General features: G+C 34.4%; 1 protein-coding gene across 1 annotated transcript; it reads right to left on the reverse strand.

The window, feature by feature from the left end:
• Positions 1-1033: 1033 nt before the first annotated feature.
• LOC148897110 (uncharacterized) lies at positions 1034-19167 on the reverse strand. Its single transcript, XM_088998877.1, has 13 exons — positions 18967-19167; positions 13642-13706; positions 12342-12362; positions 11965-12234; positions 10280-10400; positions 9382-9557; positions 9017-9159; positions 7438-7585; positions 7179-7360; positions 5563-5655; positions 4412-4925; positions 2485-2577; positions 1034-2402 (listed from the first exon to the last, which is right to left on the reverse strand). Exons 2-12 carry the CDS (start codon positions 13685-13687, stop codon positions 2543-2545), a joined length of 1749 nt encoding a protein of 582 aa, XP_088855003.1. The 5' UTR covers positions 13688-13706; positions 18967-19167; the 3' UTR covers positions 1034-2402; positions 2485-2542.
• Positions 19168-21705: the final 2538 nt, after the last annotated feature.

Raw genomic sequence — 21705 nt, forward strand, 5'->3', positions numbered from 1 at the left:
GATGTCAGTTAGGAAACACAAAAAAATGGTGTCGGTTGTCCTTTAAGGAACCATCACATGCATCCTCCAACAACAATAAAAGACGCACAAGTATGTCCAAGTTAGCACAACTTTTTACTATTCACCGTTTTTAAGGTTTTGTCACACACACGCTCTTGACTTTTGGCGAAGCACAACAACATCACACGGACGCACGTCATTGCACTTTGCACGAAAACACACCCGCGTTTATTCACAGCTCGGAAATGGCACGCACATAGAAAGTGGAGGGTGACAAAAGCCTGCAGTTGTTTTCCTTGACCGTGCTGCGTTCAATGACATCTGGTACAGTTTATATATATACACACAGTGAGACCTCAACTTACAAACACCTCAACTTACAAACTTTTTGTCTTACAAAAGTCAAATTTATGAAAATTAAACCTTATAATAACCATTATTTTCATAATACACACCCACCACGGCTGGCGGAGTGATCTTCGGCGGAAGGACACGACCGAACAGCACCAGAGGTTACGTTACCAAGAGTCCTTATGGAAGGTGACTCTTCTTCCAGAAGCCATCAACGACCATCAAAAAAGTAAATAAAACTTTATTTTACAGCACAGTTTATTTCTTTAATTACAGTCCTCATGTAATGCGCCTCTCTTTCCAAACAGCAATTCCCTTTGACCTCCAACGCCATTCCATCAAGCCATAAATGACCATCACAAATGGAAATAAAGTGACTTTATGATACAATTCAGTGTATTGCTTTCATTACAATACAATAGCACATTTATTATACATAGAATAAGGTATGTCGTGTGTAGTTTTAAGGCTTATTTAGTTGAAAAGTATATTTTATGGAAACCCAGGAACGGATTATTCCCATTTTAATGGGTTCCTATGGGAATTTTTTTTTGAGATACACACTTTTCGCCTTACACACTCTGGGAACCAATTAAGTTCGTAAGTTGAGGTCTCACTGTATATATATATATATATATATATATATATATATATATATATATATAGAGCATTTTATATATAGAATTTTAAAATATATTATTATAGATTTGTTTATGTCTTCTAAGCTTGCAGAGGAATTGAAATTTGTTGTCTTCCTTATTATTTAGCATGATACAATAACCATTCCGTACACAAAAAAAAGTCAATTCAAGGGTTAATCTTGCGGTGTATACGTGCACTATTTACAAAACTGGATTGTGTGTGTGTGTGTGTGTGTGTGTGTTGTTGAAGCGGAGCAATTCAGGACCAAAACCAAAGACTAATCCGCCCCTTGTGTTTAATACAGTTAATGATATTATATTTTGGAATTTCAAGAGGTGTATTGATGTAACTAAATCTCAATATACTGTATGGCATTGGCAAACACTGGAATATGTGTTTGATATTTTGCTCTCTTGACGTGTCGTTTTGATCTTCAAACGTGACAGAATCTTACATTGTCGGACGATTAATGTGATCTGAAAAAACAATTGGGTCAAAAATAAACACCTTTTGGTGAGTGTGTGTTTTTCAAGGACAACCGACGTCTCCGGACAAGTTGTGTCCATAATTTGTAAAATGTCTTCAAATGACTTCTACTGAGCGTATTTTACAAAGATTCCACCGCATATAGCTATATTCCACGTTTTAAGACTCGCGCTGAATATTCCGGAAGTCTTGTTTTTTATGGTGACGAGTCCGTATGTGACGTCACTAAAGGACCGCCCTTTACTGTAAAAAAAGACGCATTGTAGCGGTCCTTCCATCACGCCAATGCATTTAGCTGTACTTGTTTGGTCTGAAAACGTCATGTTGCACAAAAAAAAGCCAGAAGAGGGCGACCAAGCTCCATATAAGGAATTTATCAAGCACATTCTCCGAATTTGAAGCCATTGTTTTGATTCTCCAGCAAGGCGAGACGTCTTGGGGTGACGACACGAACGAGGGGGCGGGACCTTCTGAAACTGGCCACTTCCGGTTTCAAATTGAAGTACTTTTTAGACACTAAGTCATTTTTTATTGGTGTTTTGCATTTGACTAAAAATATCATACTGCATGTTTTGGGTCTTTTAGATGCTATAAAACGTTTTTCTGATGTCAGTTAGGAAACAAAAAAATGATGTCGGTTGTCCTTTAAAGTTATATAAAAACCGACCGTGTATCTTATTATTATTATTTTTTTGCGAATGTGACAGGATGATGTTAATGTGGGCTTGACATCACTTTTGCATGCTAGTAAGTGGGCGGGGCATTCAGCGTGAAGCAGAAAAGTGACGGACAGCGAGGCCAAATCGTTAAGATTGTTGCCACAACCGACCCGTTGTTGGGAAATACCTTCCGGTGGAATTTCTACTTGTAAACTCGCCGTTTGCAGCCTGGCAGTTTGGTGGTCTAAATTTCCAAAGAAAAGCCTGCGAAAAATACAAAGATGTTACAATATGAGTGATGAATGAATAAATGAATGAATCAATCAATCAATTTATTTGTACAAACTTCTTTTGTGATCATCATTTATCAGAGTCTGCATTTGTGGAATCCACACGCCATTCGGTCAGAGTTCAGACCGCTTGTCAGGTTCAGGTGTGCCTGCGTTGAAAAAAAGGTTGCGGGTTATTGATGTGGCTAATTTTAGAGTGCCTCGTTCGAAGCTGTAAGTGCACGTCACATGGGGAAAGAGAGAGGGGGGATTTATCCATCTATCCATGTATTTATTTATTTATCTAATTATTTATTTATATCTAATTATCTATTCATCTATGTATTTATTTATTAATGTTTTTTCATTTTTTATTTCTTTTTTGTTCATTATTTCATTTATTTACTTGTGTAATTCTATATGCGTTTATTTATGTATTAATTATCTATGTGTTCATTTATTCACTTTTTTTATTTATTCGTTTATTCATTTATTTATTTATTCATTCATTCATCCGTTTTTTAGGTAATTACTTCTGTATTTATATATGCATGTATTTATGTATTACTTGTTTATTTGTCATTTATCTATAATTTTTTTATTATTTATTTACTCACTTATGTGCTTTTTCATTCATTCATTCATGTATTTATTTCTGTATTTACATATGTATTGAAGTATGTATGTATTTATTTGTTTATTCACTTATTTGTTTTTTCATGTATTCGTTTATTCATTTATGTATTTATTTATTCATTCATCCGTTTTTAATGTATTTATATATGCATGTATTTATGTATTACTTGTTTATTTGTCATTTATCTATTATTTTTTATTATTTATTTACTCACGTATGTGTTTTTTCATTTATTCATTCATTCATGTATTTCTTTATTTACATATGTATTTAAGTATGTATGTATGTATTTATTTGTTTATTCACTTATTTGTTTTTTCATGTATTCGTTTATTCATTTATGTATTTATTCATTCATTCATCCGTTTTTTATGTATTTACTTATGTATCTATATATGCATGTATTTATGTATTACTTGTTTATTTGTCATTTATCTATTATTTTTTTATTATTTATTTACTCACTTATGTGTTTTTTTCATTTATTCATGTATTTATCATTCATTCATTCATTCATTCATGTATTTATTTCTGTATTTATATATGTATATAAGTATGTATGTATGTATTTATTTATATATGTATTTAAGTATGTATTTATTTGTTTATTCACTTATTTGTTGTTTCATGTATTCATTTATTTGTGTATTAATTAATTAATTTATTTATTTATCTATTTATTAATGTGTTTATGTGTATTTCTTGATTTATTCAGTAATTATTTTTTTTGTAATTTATTTATTTCTTTATTTATTCCTTCATTTGTTTATTCTTTGGTGATGTATTTATTTATGTATTTATAGATGTATTTATAGATTTAATTACAGATAAAGTTATAGATGTATTTCTAGATGCAGTTATAGATTTATTTATTTATTCACTTATGTGCTTTTTCATTTATTCATGTATTCATTCATTCATTCATTCATTTATGTATTTATATATGTATTTAAGTATGTATTTATTTGTTTATTCACATATTTGTTTTTTTCATGTATTCATTTATCCGTGTATTCATTCATTCATTCGTTTATGTGTATTTCTTGATTTATTCAGTCATGTACTTGTTTTTTAATTTATTCCTTTCTTTATTTATTCATTCATTCCTTCATTTGTTTATTTAGTGATGTATTTACTGATGTATTTATATATGTATTTATATATGTATTTATATATGTATTTATAGATGCATTTATTGATGTATTTATAGATGTATTTATTTATTTATTTATTTATTCATGCTTTCTTTTTTTTCATAATTTTGAAGCCTCAATTCAATTCAAATGTGGCGGCTTTGTTGACGTATCTTTTGGCGTGTTGAATTTTTGAAAACATTTGACACTTAACAGGGACTTGAATTTTCATACCATTGAGGATGGGCTCCGTCAAGAACGGAATGTGGTCATCGGACAATGGAGGCTCATAAGCCGCTTGAGTGACGGATGAAAACATCTTTTGAGGCTCCGGTGCCGGGCTTGGAGCTTTCGGATTGGTCGGCTCGGGCTCCAGGGTACCGCCGGCGGGTTTTGGGTCACTTGCTGGACCGGCCGGACTCTTAAGTACCGGGCTGGAGATGACGTCGCCCGTGTTGGGCACATCCAGGTTCACCGACGGAGCAGTTCCGGGCTTTAGAGCCGCGGGTGTGGCGCCACTCGGCTTGGTTTCAGCGACCGGATTGGAGACGATTTCTTCCATGGTGGGTGGCGGCGGAGCATTTGATTTTATTTCTGGGGCGACGGAGATGCTCACGGCATCCGAGTCGGGGATTTGCTCGGGGGCGTCGGTGTCGGTGTCCAGCGGCAGGGCCGTGTTAAAGCCCACGCCCGAGTCGCTGGTGTCCAGGTTGCCAATGCCGACCTCCTTGGAAGAAACCTCCAGGCCCTAGCGTCGGATATACATGACGGGTCACCTCACCGCGCCATGATACATACATATATAAATACATAAATGAATGAATGAATGAATACATGAATAAATGAAAAAGCACATAAGTGAATAAATAAATAAATCTATAACTGCATCTAGAAATACAGAAATAAATACATCACTAAAGAATAAACAAATGAAGGAATGAATGAATAAAGAAAGAAATGAATAAATTACAAAAAAAATAATTACTGAATAAATCAAGAAATACACATATAAACACATAAACGCATTAATAAATAGATAAACAAATAAATAAATTAATTAATACACAAATAAACAAATACATGAAACAACAAATAAGTGAATAAACAAATAAATACATACATACATACTTAAATACATATATATAAATACATACATACATACATACATACATGCATACTTAAATACATATATAAATACAGAAATAAATACATGAATGAATGAATGAAAAAGCACATAAGTGAGTAAATAAATAATAAAAAAATAATAGATAAATGACAAATAAACAAGTAATACATAAATACATGCATATATAAATACAGAAGTAAATACCTAAAAAACGGATGAATGAATGAATAAATGATGCATAAACGGAAGCGTGTCCTACTTTAATGTCCACTTCGGTGCTCTGAGATTTCTCGGTGTTGTCGGCCTGCGAATGCTTGGAGTCGTCGCTGAGCTTGGTGATGTTCTTGACCACCTGTATAATAATAATAATAATAATAATAATAATAATAATAATAATAATAATAATACTGCTACTACTAATAATAATAATAATAATTTGTTTGTTTATTCATTTATTTATTTATTCATTTATTTATTCATTGGTTTATACATTTCTTTACTGATTCAGTTGTTTCTTAATTTGTCTATTCATTTGTTTATCCATTTATTTATCAATTTATTTATCCATTTATTTTCCATGTATTTATCCATTTATTTATCAATTTATTTATCAATTTATTCATTCATTTATTTATCCATTTATTTATCCATGTATTTATTGATTTATTTATCAATTTATTCATTCATTTGTTTACTTATTCATTCATTTATCAATTTATTTACCCATTTATTTATGTATGTATTTATTTTTATTTATCAATGAATTTATTCATCATTTATCTATTTATCCATTTATTTAATAATTAATTTATTTACCTATTTATTTATTTATTCATTTATTTATTCATTGGTTTATACATTTCTTTACTGATTCAGTTGTTTCTTAATTTGTCTATTTGTTCATTTGTTTATCAATTTATTTATCCATTTATTTTCCATGTATTTATCCATTTATTTATCAATTTATTTATCAATTTATTCATTCATTTATTTATCCATTTATTTATCCATGTATTTATTGATTTATCAATTTATTCATTCATTTGTTTACTTCTACATTCATTTATCAATTTATTTACCCATTTATTTATGTATGTATTTATTTTTATTTATCAATGTATTTATTCATCATTTATCTATTTATCCATTTATTTATTAATTAATTTATTTACCTATTTATTTATTTATTCATTTATTTATTCATTGGTTTATACATTTCTTTACTGATTCAGTTGTTTCTTAATTTGTCTATTTGTTCATTTGTTTATCAATTTATTTATCCATTTATTTTCCATGTATTTATCCATTTATTTATCAATTTATTTATCAATTTATTCATTCATTTATTTATCCATTTATTTATCCATGTATTTATTTATTTATCAATTTATTCATTCATTTGTTTACTTCTACATTCATTTATCAATTTATTTACCCATTTATTTATGTATGTATTTATTTTTATTTATCAATGTATTTATTCATCATTTATCTATTTATCCATTTATTTATTAATTAATTTATTTACCTATTTATTTATTTATTAATTAATTTATTTATTTAGGGTCCCCTTTATTTATTTATTTACTTATTTATTGACGCCCATTTATTCATTTATTTACTTATTTATGTATTTGATTGTTGTTTGTTTATTTATTTGTCTATTTGTTGTTGATCTGATGGTCATTTATTTATCAATTAATTAATTTATTTATGTTGTTCAATTATTTATATTTATTTATTGCTTTATTCATTATTCTATTTATTTGTTGATCTGCTGATTTATGCATTTGTCTGTTGGTTTGTTTGTTAGTTTGCTTATTTATTTCTATTTTTTTAAACTGACAGTGAATAAAGGAAGCCGATTTTGCCAACCTGTCTGAAGGCTTCGCCCTCGTCCTCCTTGCCGGCGTTCTGGGCGATCTTCTCCAACGCGGCGGCCCTCTTGGCCCTCTTCTGGACTTTGATCAGGCAGGACAGCAGACAGGCCAGAAGGAGGAAAACCAGCAAGCTCAGCAGGGCGATGACGGCCACGTAGATGGACTCCAGTTTGTAGGCTGCCACAAGGCGCAAGCACGGCTTGACACGACTGAGCTTGATTCGACTCGGCGGCCGGCCGCGTGTTCACGCTTACGTTTCAGTTCCATGTGGATGCTGGAAACGGGGTATCCTTGTGCGTCTGTGACTTTGAAGAGGCCTTCGTCGGACCGCTTGACTTGATCCAGGAAGACCACAGATCCTTCCGCGGAGAGGCGACCCTCAAAGCCGAGCTTCGTTTGGGCCTGCAGTCAGTCGGACACGTGCAATAACCCCCCCCAAAAAAAAACATCTCGTTATCCAAAATTTAGTCACATGCTAAAACAACCTAAGTCAGTACACGTCAGTAACACGTAATATCACTCAATTAAACTGTTGCATCGTGACGTCCGTTTGACTGATGGATGCTAATTTTATTAGCCTGTCAATGGGATTTTACATTGTGGGGAAGCATTAAGCTAAGTAACCTTTTCCCAAGGCAGACTTTTTGTGGAAGCGTTTGACAACAAACCTGCTGCTTGATGTAAACGTCACTGCAGCCATTTTGTTTTCAATTCATCTAAATCATTTTGAGCTCCATCTTTTTTTTGGCGTGGGGGGAGGGGTGAAGAGTACAATATAAATAATGTCTGCTTGATTGATCTGGAGTATATATGTATTTAATGAGTTTTTTTTACAACTTCAATACGTTTAAAGGACAACCGACGTCACTTTTTTGTTTCTTAACTGACATCAGTAAAACGTTTTATAGCATCTAAAATACCCAAAACACACAGTATGATATTTTAGTCAAATGCAAAACACCAATAAAAATGACTTAAAGTGTCCAAAATCTGCCAAAAAATTGAGCTGCGAATTGGGCATTTTCAGAAAGTCCCGCCCCCAGTTCGTGATGTCACACCAAGACGTCTTGCATTGCTGGAGAATCAAAACAATGGCTTCAGATTCGGAGAATATGCTTTCTTGTTACACCTCCAGTTATGAATATGATTCAAATAGTTCTGAAGAGGAAAGCATACATGTTTGCAATCGATTAAAGAATTTATTCCGTGCCACTATGAGGCAAGATTGAGGGGAAATGTCTCACCGAAAAAGAGGCACAAAATGGCCACCTCCTGTGGCCACCTCCGTTTCCACAGGCTGATAAATTCCTTATATGGAGCTTGGACGCCCTCTTCTGGCGGCTTTTGGGTGCAACACGAGGTCCCCAGACCAAAACAAGTACAGCAAAATACATTGACGTGATGGAACGACCGCTACAATGCGTCTTTTATTTCTTCGGTCAGGGGCGTTCCTTTAGTGACGTCACGTACAGACTCGTCACCAACTAAAAAACAAGACTTCCTGAATATTCAGCGCGAGTCTTAAAACATCAAATATAGCTATATGCGGTGGAATCTTATTAAAATACGCCCAGTAGAAGTCATTTGAAGCCATTTTACAAATTATGGACACAACTTGTCCGGAGACGTCGGTTGTCCTTTAAATATATATATATATATATATATATATATATATATATATATATATATATATATATATATATATATATATATATATATATATATATATATATATATATATATATATATATATATATATATATATTTAAATATGATGACTTACTATCACAACAGTCCCACATTGACTACGGAGTGAATTAAATTTGCGCTTACGTCGGTGAACTCTCCTTGGTCCATGAGTAGGCGCATCTGGTGGTCCGTGTCGGCGCTGTAGTAGAGGTGTACGACGGAGCTGTTGAGCATCAGGTTAATCTTCAGTCGTTCGCCGTGATGGAGGTTGACAAAGTGCTGGTGCTCTGAGGAAGGAAGTACACGCAGGGCATCAATTGCGGGAGTCAATCAAATTAGGCCGGAGACAAGTTCCTATCGCTTCAACCAAGCAGGGGCGCATCGAGAGGGAAGTAAATAAGTAAATAAGTAAATAAAGAGAGAAAAAAAAACAGATAAATAAATGAATAAACAAATTGATGCATAAATAAATAAATAAATACACAAACGAATCGATACATGTCCCTCACCTATGACCTGCAGACAGATTTTGATCCGAACCACGCCCAGAGCGTCCCTGACGGAATAGCTGCCATCGTCGGCCCCCGTCGTCCACTTCAGGACCACCTGGTGCTCGCTGACGCTGATGCGACCCCGGTAGCCTTCCCGGGCCACGCCTGTGCTCGTCAGCAGCACCAGGGCTGGTCTGGAAGAATACAAATAATCATAATAATAATAATAACAAAAAACAATAATGACAATAATAATAATCATCATCATCATCATATTCATAATAATAACAACAACAACAACAGTAACATTAATATAAATAGTAATAATAATAATAATAATAATAACAAAAAACAATAATAATAATAAATAACAATAATATCAATAAGAATAACAATAATTATAATATTAATAATAATAAGAATAATCATCATCATCATCATCTTCATAATCATAATAATAAAAACAACAACAACAAATAATAATAATAATAATAATAATAAAAAAATCACAATAATCACAACAACAATAATAATAATAATAATAATAATAATAATAATAATAATAATAAAAACAATAATAATAATAATAATAAAAACAATAATAATAATAATAATAAAAACAATAATAATAATAAATCACAATAATCAAAACAACAATATTAATAATAATAATAATAATAATAATAAATCACAATAATCACAATAACAAGAATAATAATAATAATAATAATAAAAACAACAACAACAACAACAACAACAATAATAATAATAATAATAATAATAATAATAATCACAATAACAAGGATAATAATAATAACAATAATAATAAAAACAACAACAACAATAATAATAATAATAATAATAATAATAATAATAATAATAATAATGATTATAGTGATGTGGCAGTTCAACCAACCTGGATGTCAAGTTAGCCTCCACCGCACTAGGTCGGTGCTCCAAGGTGATGGGCGGTGTCACTCCCAATAGCGGAATCGGGTAGTTTTCGCCATATTTCACCGTCTGTTCATTGTAGCAATCTGGAAGCGGCGGAAGCAAAGCGTTCGGTGTGTAACTAATTAACTTGTATCTGTACTTTCCAAATATACTGTATTTGTCTTTGTGGTATTTATTTATTTATTTTTTTTAATTTTACATACAGCCAATATATATATATATATATATATATATATATATATATATATATATATATATATATATATATATATATATATATATATATATATATATATATATATATATATATATGTGCATACTGTATATATGTGGAGAAAGAGGGATAGAAAGAGAGAAAAGGAGGAAAAGTGCTTTGATAGACAGAGAGAAAAGGAGGAAAAGTGCTTTGGAAATCTGAGTAGTATAAAAAAGAACAAAGATTGTCAAGAAGCGAGGGAGCAGTGATCCAGAAACACGGGGGTGGGTATAAAAATCGCCGACACAGCAGGGAAGGAAAGAAGCAGAGTGGGCTGATGCTTAAAGAGCGACATAATGACGGGCTGCCAGCAGCACTGGGAAGACGCGCAACGTTATCACAGCAAATAATACAAGGGCCGTGTCGGCTGGCCAACTCCATATGGTGCTTACAGTGATACCTTGGCTTACGAACTTAATTGGTTCCCAGACAGAGTGTGTAAGGCGAAAAGTGTGTATCCCAAACATTAATTTCCCATAGGAAAGCATTAAAATGAGAATAATCCGTTCCCTGGTCCCCATAAAACATAATTTTCTACTTTCTAATTTTCTGAGCCTTAAAACGACACAACATATACCTTATTTTATGTATAATAAATGTGCTATGGTATTATTATAATTAAAGAAATAAAGTGTACTATATAATAAAGTCATTTTATTGACCTTTGTGATGGCTTGATGGAATGGGGTGGCCGGTTTCATCAGTATTAAACACTTGATGAGGAACGTAACCTTCTTCTTTCACCATCTTGAGGAATGATCCCTTGTAGGTGCTTTCTCTGCCATAATTTTATCTTGTTCCTTATCAATTGTGTTCTGTTTAGCTGGTTTGATAGCTTTTTGCATCAAGTGTACAGATGTCTTGTGCGGGTTATTTGTGGAGCCTGATTGATGGGAATTTTTAACCTTGCGGTCTACACTCTGCATTTGAACTATCAAAGTTGAAACGAGTCCAAATGTTACTGTTTTCTATTCATTTTCCCACTCTCTGTCGTCTGCCTGTCTCTTTAATGTTTAAACCACCTCCCCTAACTGCTGCGTTGTTGACCAATCACGTGGCTTTAACCGAAGACTGGGGGCGGGGAATCGAGGACCAAAACAAGACGGCTGCCTTTTTATTGTTAGGAGAACGGGCTCATTCGCCAACGACGCATCACTCATTGTGGCAGCTCCGTGTGTAGCCCAAAAAATAGTTTGTATGCCAAGGTAAAATTTTCATAAATTTAACGTTCGTAAACCGAAAAGTTCGTAAGCCAAGGGGTTTGTAAACCGAGGTATCACTGTGTCGGCAAATTTGAATCCAAACCGATTGATCCTGAGATTGAAGGGCGAAATTCTATCAAATCACAGCCTGTTAAAACCACGACAACGCAACCCACGAGCATCCCGTACCTCGAACGAAGAGCCTGATGCGTCGGACGTCCTCGGGGTTTTCGATGTTCTTCACCGTGTACACGCCCTCGTCTGCCTCGACAAGCGAGTCGACAATCAGATAGCTGAGGCGAAGGTTTTTCTTGGCCCGGTTTCCCAACACCAGGCCGCCCCGCATCAGGACCACTTCGGACGATCGCGGGGTGGAACGAAACGTCACATCCAGGCCGGGCGCGTGCAGCAGAATGTGGAAATCTTCGCCGAGGAAGAGCGTCAAGGTTTGCTCATCGACTGCATGGGGGTTGGGGGTCAAGGGGAGGTCAAAGGGGGGGGTCATATTACCAAAACAGTACGAAAGGACCAAAGGAAGGTGCCACTATTATTTATTCCATACTCACCCTTGCCAGACACGGGCAGAACTGCAAATGCAAGGAAAAGAAGAAATGATTTGATTAGTGTTCAGTTCGAGACGAGCTTTGTTGAGTACAGTAAAGTCTCGTTATATCGATATCGGATATATCGATAGTCCCGTCATTCAGTTATTTATTTAATCATTTTTGTTTAATTTTTTAATGTTGTATTTTTGTATATTTGCATTTTTATTGTTATTTTTACTGTTATTTTAATTTTAATTTATTTTCATTTATTTATTTGTTTATTTGCCATCAATGGCATATTTATGCGATTTGTGCAGCAACCTACAACGTCAACATGTTTTCCATGCCATCATTTTTCTTTTCTGATGATAAAAAAAAGTGTCATTTAAACTAAACAAAAGGAAATACAGTAAAGTCTCGTTATATCGATATTCAAGGGAGTCCGAAAAAATATCGATATAACCGGGACTATCGATATATCCAACCCTGTTAGCATGTAATTTTCTCCGTGCGTGCATAGAAATAGTATCGATATAACCGGGACTAGCGATATATCCGATATCGATATAACGAGACTTTACTGTATCTACATATCTATATTTACGATCAAGATCTACATATCTATATCTACATATCCATGTCTACATATCTATATCTACATATCTATATCTACATTTCCATGTCTACATTTCCATATCTACATATCTATGTCTATATAGAGCCATCAATGACCATCACACATGTAAATAAAGTGACTTTATTATACAGTGCAGTGTATTTCTTTCATTACAATACAATAGCACATTTATTATACATAGAATAAGGTATACTGTCTGTAGTTTTATGGCTTATTTAGTTGAAAATTGTATTTTATGGAGCCCGGGGAACGGATTATTCTCATTTTAATGGTTTCCGATGGGAAATTAATTTTTGGGATACACACTTTTCACCTTACACACTCTGTCTGGGAATGAATTAAGTGTGTAAGCCAAGGTCCCACTGAATATATATATATATATATATATATATATATATATATAGTAAAGTCTCGTTATATCGATATCGGATATATCGATAGTCCCGGTTATATCGATACTATTTCTATGCACGCACGGAGAAAATTACATGCAAACAGGGTCGGATATATCGATAGTCCCGGTTATATCGATATTTTTTCGGACTCCCTTGAATATCGATGTAACAAGACTTTACTGTATATACAAATAAAATATTGCAAATGATCATGGTAATATACTCTCTAAGTTTTTTTCTTCCATTTATTGAAAATGAGTCCGCCGTGCGAATCATGTGACTTTGCTACCTGTGGCAAGCAATAAGGTGAGCGCGATCACACGGGCTGTCCTCATCGTGGTGATTTTGTAGCACCTGGAGAGAAAAAAAAACAACAACAAAAAAAAATTAAAAAATGGACTTTACAAAGCTACACATGCCACATTTTTGGTTGTGTATACTCTGCATCTTGCATCATCGTTTACTGTCCAGTTGCCGAGGCTTTGCGGTGACACTTGGGTGAACGCAGATCATGCGAAGCGTACAAAAGCGCCCACTGAGGCGCCGCGCTTTCACGTCAACCATCTGCACCCTCCATCCTTTCGAGCGCTACTCTTTCCTCTCTTCTGCATCACCTGCGCTCCGTTATTCCTGCTCGCCAACTCAGTGAACCCCCCCCCCTCATCTTACGTAACATCAGCCATTGCGTCTCGCGGTACAGTCAAAGCCATCGCCTGTGCTCCTTCGCACTCAACAAGGTCAAGCGGGTCTTTATATGTGGCTTTTTAAAGAGGCGGGAAATGGACGTGTCTCGAGTTCTCATCTTTTTTTCGCTTTTGCTAACCGCGCCACCAAAAAAAAAGGGAACGACCGCACGTATTGTTGCCGCACCGTTCAAGAGATTTATGGTTCAATGAGGCAAGGAAAAGGGGAAAGTGCCATTCTGATTATTCAGCACAAGGGATTAGCTGATTAATCAATCTGTCGATTAATCCAACGTGAAGGATGTTGCCGATTGGGTTGATTTGATTGATTGCTCATGTCTTGAAGCAGGGATTTGCAATTGTAAATATGTAATATGTAATAATAACAATAAAATAAGATAGACAGACAAACAGACAGACAAATAGATATCTAGCCAGCTATCTAGCGAGCTGGCTAGATATATGCAGTAAAGTCTCGTTATATCGATATTCAAGGGAGTCCGAAAAAATATCGATATAACCGGGACTATCGATATATCCGACCCTGTTTGCATGTAATTTTCTCCGTGCGTGCATAGAAATAGTATCGATATAACCGGGACTATCGATATATCCGATATCGATATAACGAGACTTTACTGTAGTTAGCCAGCTAGATTCCTCGATAGCCAGATAGCTAGATAGAGATCTCTCTCTCTCTCTATCTATCTGTCTGTCTATCTATCTTACTTGCTAGATATATCGTTAGCTAGATAGCTAGAGAGCTAGATAGCTGGATAGCTATCGAGCTAGCTAGATATGTATCTAGCTATCTAGATAGGTATCTAGCTAGCTATATAACTAGATATCTAGCTAGCTAGATGGCTAGATATGTATCTAGCTAGCTAGCTAGCTATATATGTATCTAGCTATCTAAATAGGTATCTGGCTAGCTATATAGCTAGCTATATAGCTAGATATCTAGATTGCTATCTATCTATCTATCTATCTATCTATCTATCTATCTATCTATCTATCTATCTATCTATCTATCTATCTATCTATCTATCTATCCATCTATCTACCTGCCTCCCTATCTTGCTTTCTAGATAGATAGTTAGCTAGATAGGTAGTTAGCTAGATATCTATCTATCTAGCTAGCTGGCTAGATATATAGTTAGCTAGTTAGCTAGATAGCTCTCTCTCTCTAACTAGCTTGATAGCTGGATAAATGTTTATGACAGATGTTTCACTGGTTTAGGTTGCTCCGATACATTATAATTAGCCGACAGAATGACGTCAATCACTGCACGCCTTAAGTAGCATTTCCCAATTATTTCTTGATTTGACTGATTAGTGAACTCCGTTGTGGGGAATCAGTGAACAATTGCGACTAAAAGGTTCATTTGTGGCGAGCAAACTAGTCCGCAGAGCAGGCCGACTGTGAAAGTGATGAACTAAAGGATGAGACAGGCTCCTTGCACCTGTCACATTGTCTCAAATCATCGAAGAAGATGAGGAGAATGAAGGCGGCTGGGTTAACACACTGCGTTATTGACAAAACGTACGTGTCAGCTGCTGCTTTACGAATCTGCGATATCAGTGAGTCTCAAAGTGTGGGCTCCCTCTAGTGACAATGAAAAGAATCACTAAAAGAATAATCAATATGTATTTAAACTTTTATTTAATAACAGTTTGTATCTATTTCGCACATACATTAGATTTTAATAAAATCATCGTTTCGGTTCTTTTTTAAGTCACAAAATTCAAAAGACTTTATAATACAGTAAAGTCTCGTTATATCGATATTCAAGGGAGTCCGAAAAAATATCGATATAACCGGGACTATCGATATATCCAACCCTGTTTGCATGTAATTTTCTCCGTGCGTGCATAGAAATAGTATCGATATAACCGGGACTATCGATATATCCGATATCGATATAACGAGACTTTACTGTACTACTGAATAGCGACATTTAGCCTGTTTTGCGCTTTTTAACCTTTGCTAGCTACATGCAAATACTGTATGTAAGGAAAAACGACACCGTGGCGGGAATCGGTAATTATACATTTTCAAACGTGCAAATTTAGCATAAATTTGCCATTACCGCATAACAACAAAATGTTCAACCAAGGCTAATAAGTCTTGTGACAGTTTATAATAATAATAATAATAATAATAATAATAATATATTTCATTTACAAGCGTCTTTCAAAACTCTCAAGGTCCCTTTACAGTCACAGGATAAGTTTTTTTTCTGTGGGTGAGCAGCGGCAGCCACACACGCCAACGTTCATTCAACCCGGAAGTAACTCAAATAGATAGAAAGCTAGCTAGCCAGCTAGCCAATCAATAGTCAACAGATACCTAGCTAGATAGACAGCCAGCTAGATAGCTAATAGATATCTACCTAGATAGCCAGCCAGATATCTAATAGATAGCAAATAGCTAGAAAATAATAATAATAATAATAATAATAATAATACATTTCATTTATCAGCACCTTTCAAAACTCTCAAGGTCACTTTACAGTCACAGGATATGTTTTTCGACTACAATCTAATCTAATGGTGGTCCAGGGTGGTCCGACCTATGATTAGCATTAAAATGGGCTCAGCGCTAACAGTTTAAGATGTGAACGCTAACAAAAATTGGGAAAACTTTCATGACCATTAGCACTCATATTACAGAAATAGCAACTTTTTAGTTTCAGATAAATTGAGCAATGTAACACATCCCCCCAAAAAAATCATCATAAACAACAACAATAATAATAATAATAATAATAATAAGAAGAAGAATAACAACACATTTCATTTATAAGCGCCTTTAAAAACTAAACAATTTATATTCAAACACAAAAATGTTCAACTAAAGCACAGAATTATTTGACCAAAGTCCGCTAGCTTAATGCTAACATAATGGAGCACTCCATAGAGGGGCTAATAAACATTCGCAAAGAAGTTACAACAATGATAAACCTTTAAAAAAAACTTTGATTTGAGACTTTGACGTTGGATATTTCAAAATCAAAACATATCATTTAATTGAAATGTAAGTATGTTAGCTTAATGCTAACATATAAAAGTAGTATAGTGATAAACTCCATACGTAACAGAAACTAGCATATTTCAAAATCAAAACATCCTTTTATTGAAATGCAAGTCTGTTAGCTAAATGCTAACATATAAAAGTAGTATAGTGATAACAGAAATTAGCATAGATTTCGACAAACATGTACTGGGCATAGAACGCTGCCATTTTCTTAATCTTGTTCACAATTTCGCAAGACTTGTTTCAGCGTATGGCTTTCACAGGCTCCGTTTTTGCAGTGGCGGTGGGATTGTCGGAAGCTACGTTGGAGCCTCTCGTCAGCTAATGGATGTTGTTGAGCCTTTTAAGTGTTCACTATAATAATAAAAAAAAAACTGATAGCTATAGTAGAGGCGCCCCTTGAGATCACGGTTAATGTATTCGTTTTAGGAACGCTAGCTTTGAGTGTTAGGGCTCTCACCCGCTACTTTATTAGCTTTTGCATCGTCATGGCTTCCCTTGGAAACACTTTTTTTTTTAATATTAGAAAAAACATTTGCCTATTTTTTAAATAAAAATGTAATTATGCCATTTATGTTTTATATTACATTTAGTTTAGTAAAACAATTTAAGAATTGGAGTATTTGAAAAACATTGAAGTATAAATTATTATTATTATTATTATTATTATTGTTAATAAGTCAATTATACTGCATAATAATACTAATACTATTACTACTACCACTACTACTAATAATAATAATAATACTAATAATATGTTGGAAACATGTAATCCTAAATAAAGAAGACTATCTGTGTCTTTTATGTTGTCACATTATTTATTTATGTATTTATTATTTATTTATGTTTGTTTTTGACTTCAAGATGGCGCCGCGAGAGTGGCTGACTTTACAGCAGCTCCTGTATTTTGTTTTTTTGCTGCTGCGAAATGTCAATTGTGTGGCCAATAAAACGACTTTATTATACAATGCAGTTTATTTCTTTAATTACAATACAATAGCACATTTATTATACAGAAAATAAGGTATATTTTGTGTAGTTTTAAAGACTTATTTAGTAGAAAATTATGTTTTACGGGGACCTGGAAACGGATTATTCTGATTTTTAATGGTTTCTTACGGGAAATAAATGTTCAACAGATGAACTTTTCACCTTACACACACTTTCTGGGAACCAATTAAGTTTGTAAGATGAGGTGTAAGATGAGGTATCACTGTGCTGGGTTGAGTGAACGCTGGCGCGTATGGCTGCCGCTGCTCACCCGCAGAAAAAATATCCTGTGACTGTAAATTGTCCTTGAGAGTTTTGAAAGGTGCTTAGAAATCAAATGTATTATTATTATTATTATTATCATTATTATTAGACAAATAAAGGATAATTTAATCTAATCTAATCTAAAAAAAATAGCACTATAAAAAAATAAACATCAGTTACAGATTTTAATCTATGTAAAAACGGTGTCACCAAAATAAAACATACATCCCCTCATAAAACGTCCACCTCAGCTGTCACCATGGAAATTATCATTGTGATTAAAATCAATATTCTAGCTTTTTATTTCCCCAGGGGGGTGACAAGTGAGTATGTCACTCAAACCTCAGACCCAAAAAGAAGAAAAAGAGAGAAAAGGGGGGGGGGGGAGAAAGAAAGAATGAATAAAAATAACAACCCAAAACATTCCACGATCAAGCAAATGGAGTGTGACAAGGCTCTCAAGTCCAAACGGTACCCCGCAGGGCCCGGGACAGCAGATGCGGCACGCATCCGCCGTGAAGGAGAAAAAAAAAGCTGCAGAATTTAACCCGTCACGCACCGGATACATGCTAACGATTCGCCCGAACATGAGCATCGATGAACGAACGAAGACAAGACGGGAGCCTCGAGGGTCGCCTACCTGCGTCGGGTGATCCGGCAAGTCTCGCTCCGTTCGTCACTCGGTTCGTCGGCGGTGCAGATGAGGGTGAATGTTGCCTGGGTGGGGTCCTTCAACCCCCTCCCTCCTCCGGAGATGCTTTAACTGCAGCTGTTGTTGTTACTGCTGCACTCGGCGACTCTGGCTCCACATTTGGAAGAGGTTCAAAAAATGTTTCGGCCACTCGGAAGTACTCGACTTCTGTCGGAAAATGGAACACACACACGAGCACACGTACAAGCAGCGACCCCACACGTTTCTACACTAGATTCGCGTCGGGACTGTCAATTGAATCATAATAATAATAATAACAATAACAATAATAATAAAAATAAATAAAATGATAATAATAATACATTTAAATCGATGTGGTCAGCGAAGACTTACACGATTGAGCTTCGTGTCGAGAAGCCATTTTTATATTTTGCTTCGTTGGGACGCCATAGATGTTAAATCTGTCGAATCGTAAAGGAACTTTTGAACAGCTGCATTTGGGATGTTTAAAAAACGGAAACAGAAAGATGGGTTGATTGTAATTTTTAAAGTTTTATGACTTAAAACATATAAAAATATATATATATACACATACACAATGTATCTTAACTCAGCACTCGACCCCACACGTTCGCCTATTTTTATACTCGATTCACGGCGGGGTTGACAATTGAATAATAAAAAATATAATAATCATAATAATAATCATAAGTTTCATTCGACGTGGTGGGCGAAGATTTACACGAATGAGCTTCGTGTCGAGAAGCCATTTTTGTATTTTGCTTCGTTGGCACACCATAGACGTTAAAACGTTGTCGAATCGTAAAGGAACTTTTGAACTGCTACATTTGGGATGTTTAAAAAACCCGGAAATAGAAAGATGGGTTGATTGTAATTTCTAAAGTTTTATGACTGAATAAATATAAAAATATATATATCTTAACTGAGCACACGTACAAGCAGCGACCCAACACGGTCGCCTCCTACTACTCACGATTTACTAGTGACGTGACAAAAATTATCAATAATTCATCACACATTTTCTAATACCATATTAAAGTGCATTTAAATAGCTTTCAAATAATGTATAGATTATTGTTCTATGACAAATAATAAGGTAACAATTGAATTTTTAATTTTCTAAATATGAGGGGATTTTCTGCCTGTAATTAGAGTTAAAAAATGAAAAACTGTGACCAAGTTCATATCATAACTTTCTTAATTTTTGGCAGATCTTAACGAGTAAGGTGCCATTGGAAAGCTTTTGAAATTCTAAACAAGAACAGATCCAAAATATGAATTAGCAAATATCAACGATCGAATGCAGGCAGATTTTCGTCAGAAATCCAAAATGGCTGTCACTGAATACTAGGAAAGAAAATTGCGAGCTCTAGAAATAGATATGCTAATGCTTCGTTTTGCTTGAAACTTGGCAGTTATGGAGACAAATATATAATCTACCACATGAATGAGTTATAAAAATACAACTTACTCATCTTAAACTGGAGTGTTAGCAAAAGGAGTGTAAACTTCAATCAATTATTTTCCCCGTTTCTCGTTGTTGTATTCGGAAAATTCAAGAACCAGCATGGAGCGAAACGTGTAATATGTCATCATAAACTGCATAGCCTGGAAAATCCCACGAAAAACAATGACGTATTTCACAAAAATGCAATGATATACGACTGCGAGTACAGAGTGCGCTCGTTTCACTGGACAGAAACAATCGCGGTGGAATATAGGTCACTGTAGCGTACCTAGATTTACGGCTGAATTGAATAACCACAACAATATAAATAAAAAGATATATAATCATCAATTTCAATTGACGTGCTCATCGAAGAGTCACACGAATGAGCTTCCTGTCGTGTGTCAATTTTTTTTATTTTTTTTGTTTTTGGGACGCCATAGACATGAAATGTATCAAATCGTAATGGAACTTTTAAAGGAAGACCGACGTCTCCGGACAAGTTGTGTCCATATAAATGACTTCTACTGAGCGTATTTTACAAAGACTCCAGCATATAGCTATATTTGACATTTTAAGACTCGCGCTGAATATTCCGGAAGTCTTGTTTTTGAGTTGGTGACAAGTCCGTACGTGACGTCACCGAAGGAACACCCCTGACCGAAAAAAAGGACAAATTGTAGCAGTCATTCCATCACGTCAATATATTTTGCTGTGCTTATTTGGTCTGAAAACGTCATGTTGCACCAAAAAGAGCCAGAAGAGGGCGACCAAGCTCTATGGAAGGAATTTATCAGCCTGTTCGCAGCTCATTTTTTTGCAGATTTTGGACACTTTAAGTAATTTTCATTGGTGTTTTGCATTTGCATAAAAATATCATACTGCATGTTTTGGGTATTTTAGATGCTATAAAACGTTCTTCTGATGTCAGTTAAGAAACAAAAAAGTGACGTTGGTTGTCCTTTAAACAGCTACATTTGCGGAAATAGAAGGATGGGTTCATTTTAATTTGTAAGTAAAATAAGTCTGAAAGTTTTACCTAACATGGAAATATATATATATATATTGACTTGGAGAAATACTCTTAATAGATCTAATGTCGTATTTTGTTAGTTGGTGACTTGCAAATAAATGGGACAAAATTAAAAAAGATACAATGAAAAAAACACGTTTTTTTTCCAAATCAATGTATACAAAAGCCATTTTACAATAAGAGTTTTTACGAATTTTGTAGAGTAAAAATAGAGTTCGAAAAAAAA

The sequence above is a fragment of the Hippocampus bargibanti genome, linkage group LG06 (genome assembly GCF_051943395.1).
Source record: "Hippocampus bargibanti isolate YZ-2025 linkage group LG06, ASM5194339v1, whole genome shotgun sequence".
Lineage (NCBI taxonomy): Eukaryota > Metazoa > Chordata > Actinopteri > Syngnathiformes > Syngnathidae > Hippocampus > Hippocampus bargibanti.

Bases quoted from the DNA above. Each gene is read 5' to 3' on its own strand.
- LOC148897110 (XM_088998877.1), bottom strand. From the start codon at position 13,687: ATGAGGACAGCCCGTGTGATCGCGCTCACCTTATTGCTTGCCACAG. The intron at 12,235-12,341 runs GTGAGTATGGAA...ACCCCCATGCAG, and splicing joins TCTGCCCGTGTCTGGCAAGG to TCGATGAGCAAACCTTGACG. The intron at 7,361-7,437 runs GTAAGCGTGAAC...GCCTTGTGGCAG, and splicing joins CATCCACATGGAACTGAAAC to CCTACAAACTGGAGTCCATC.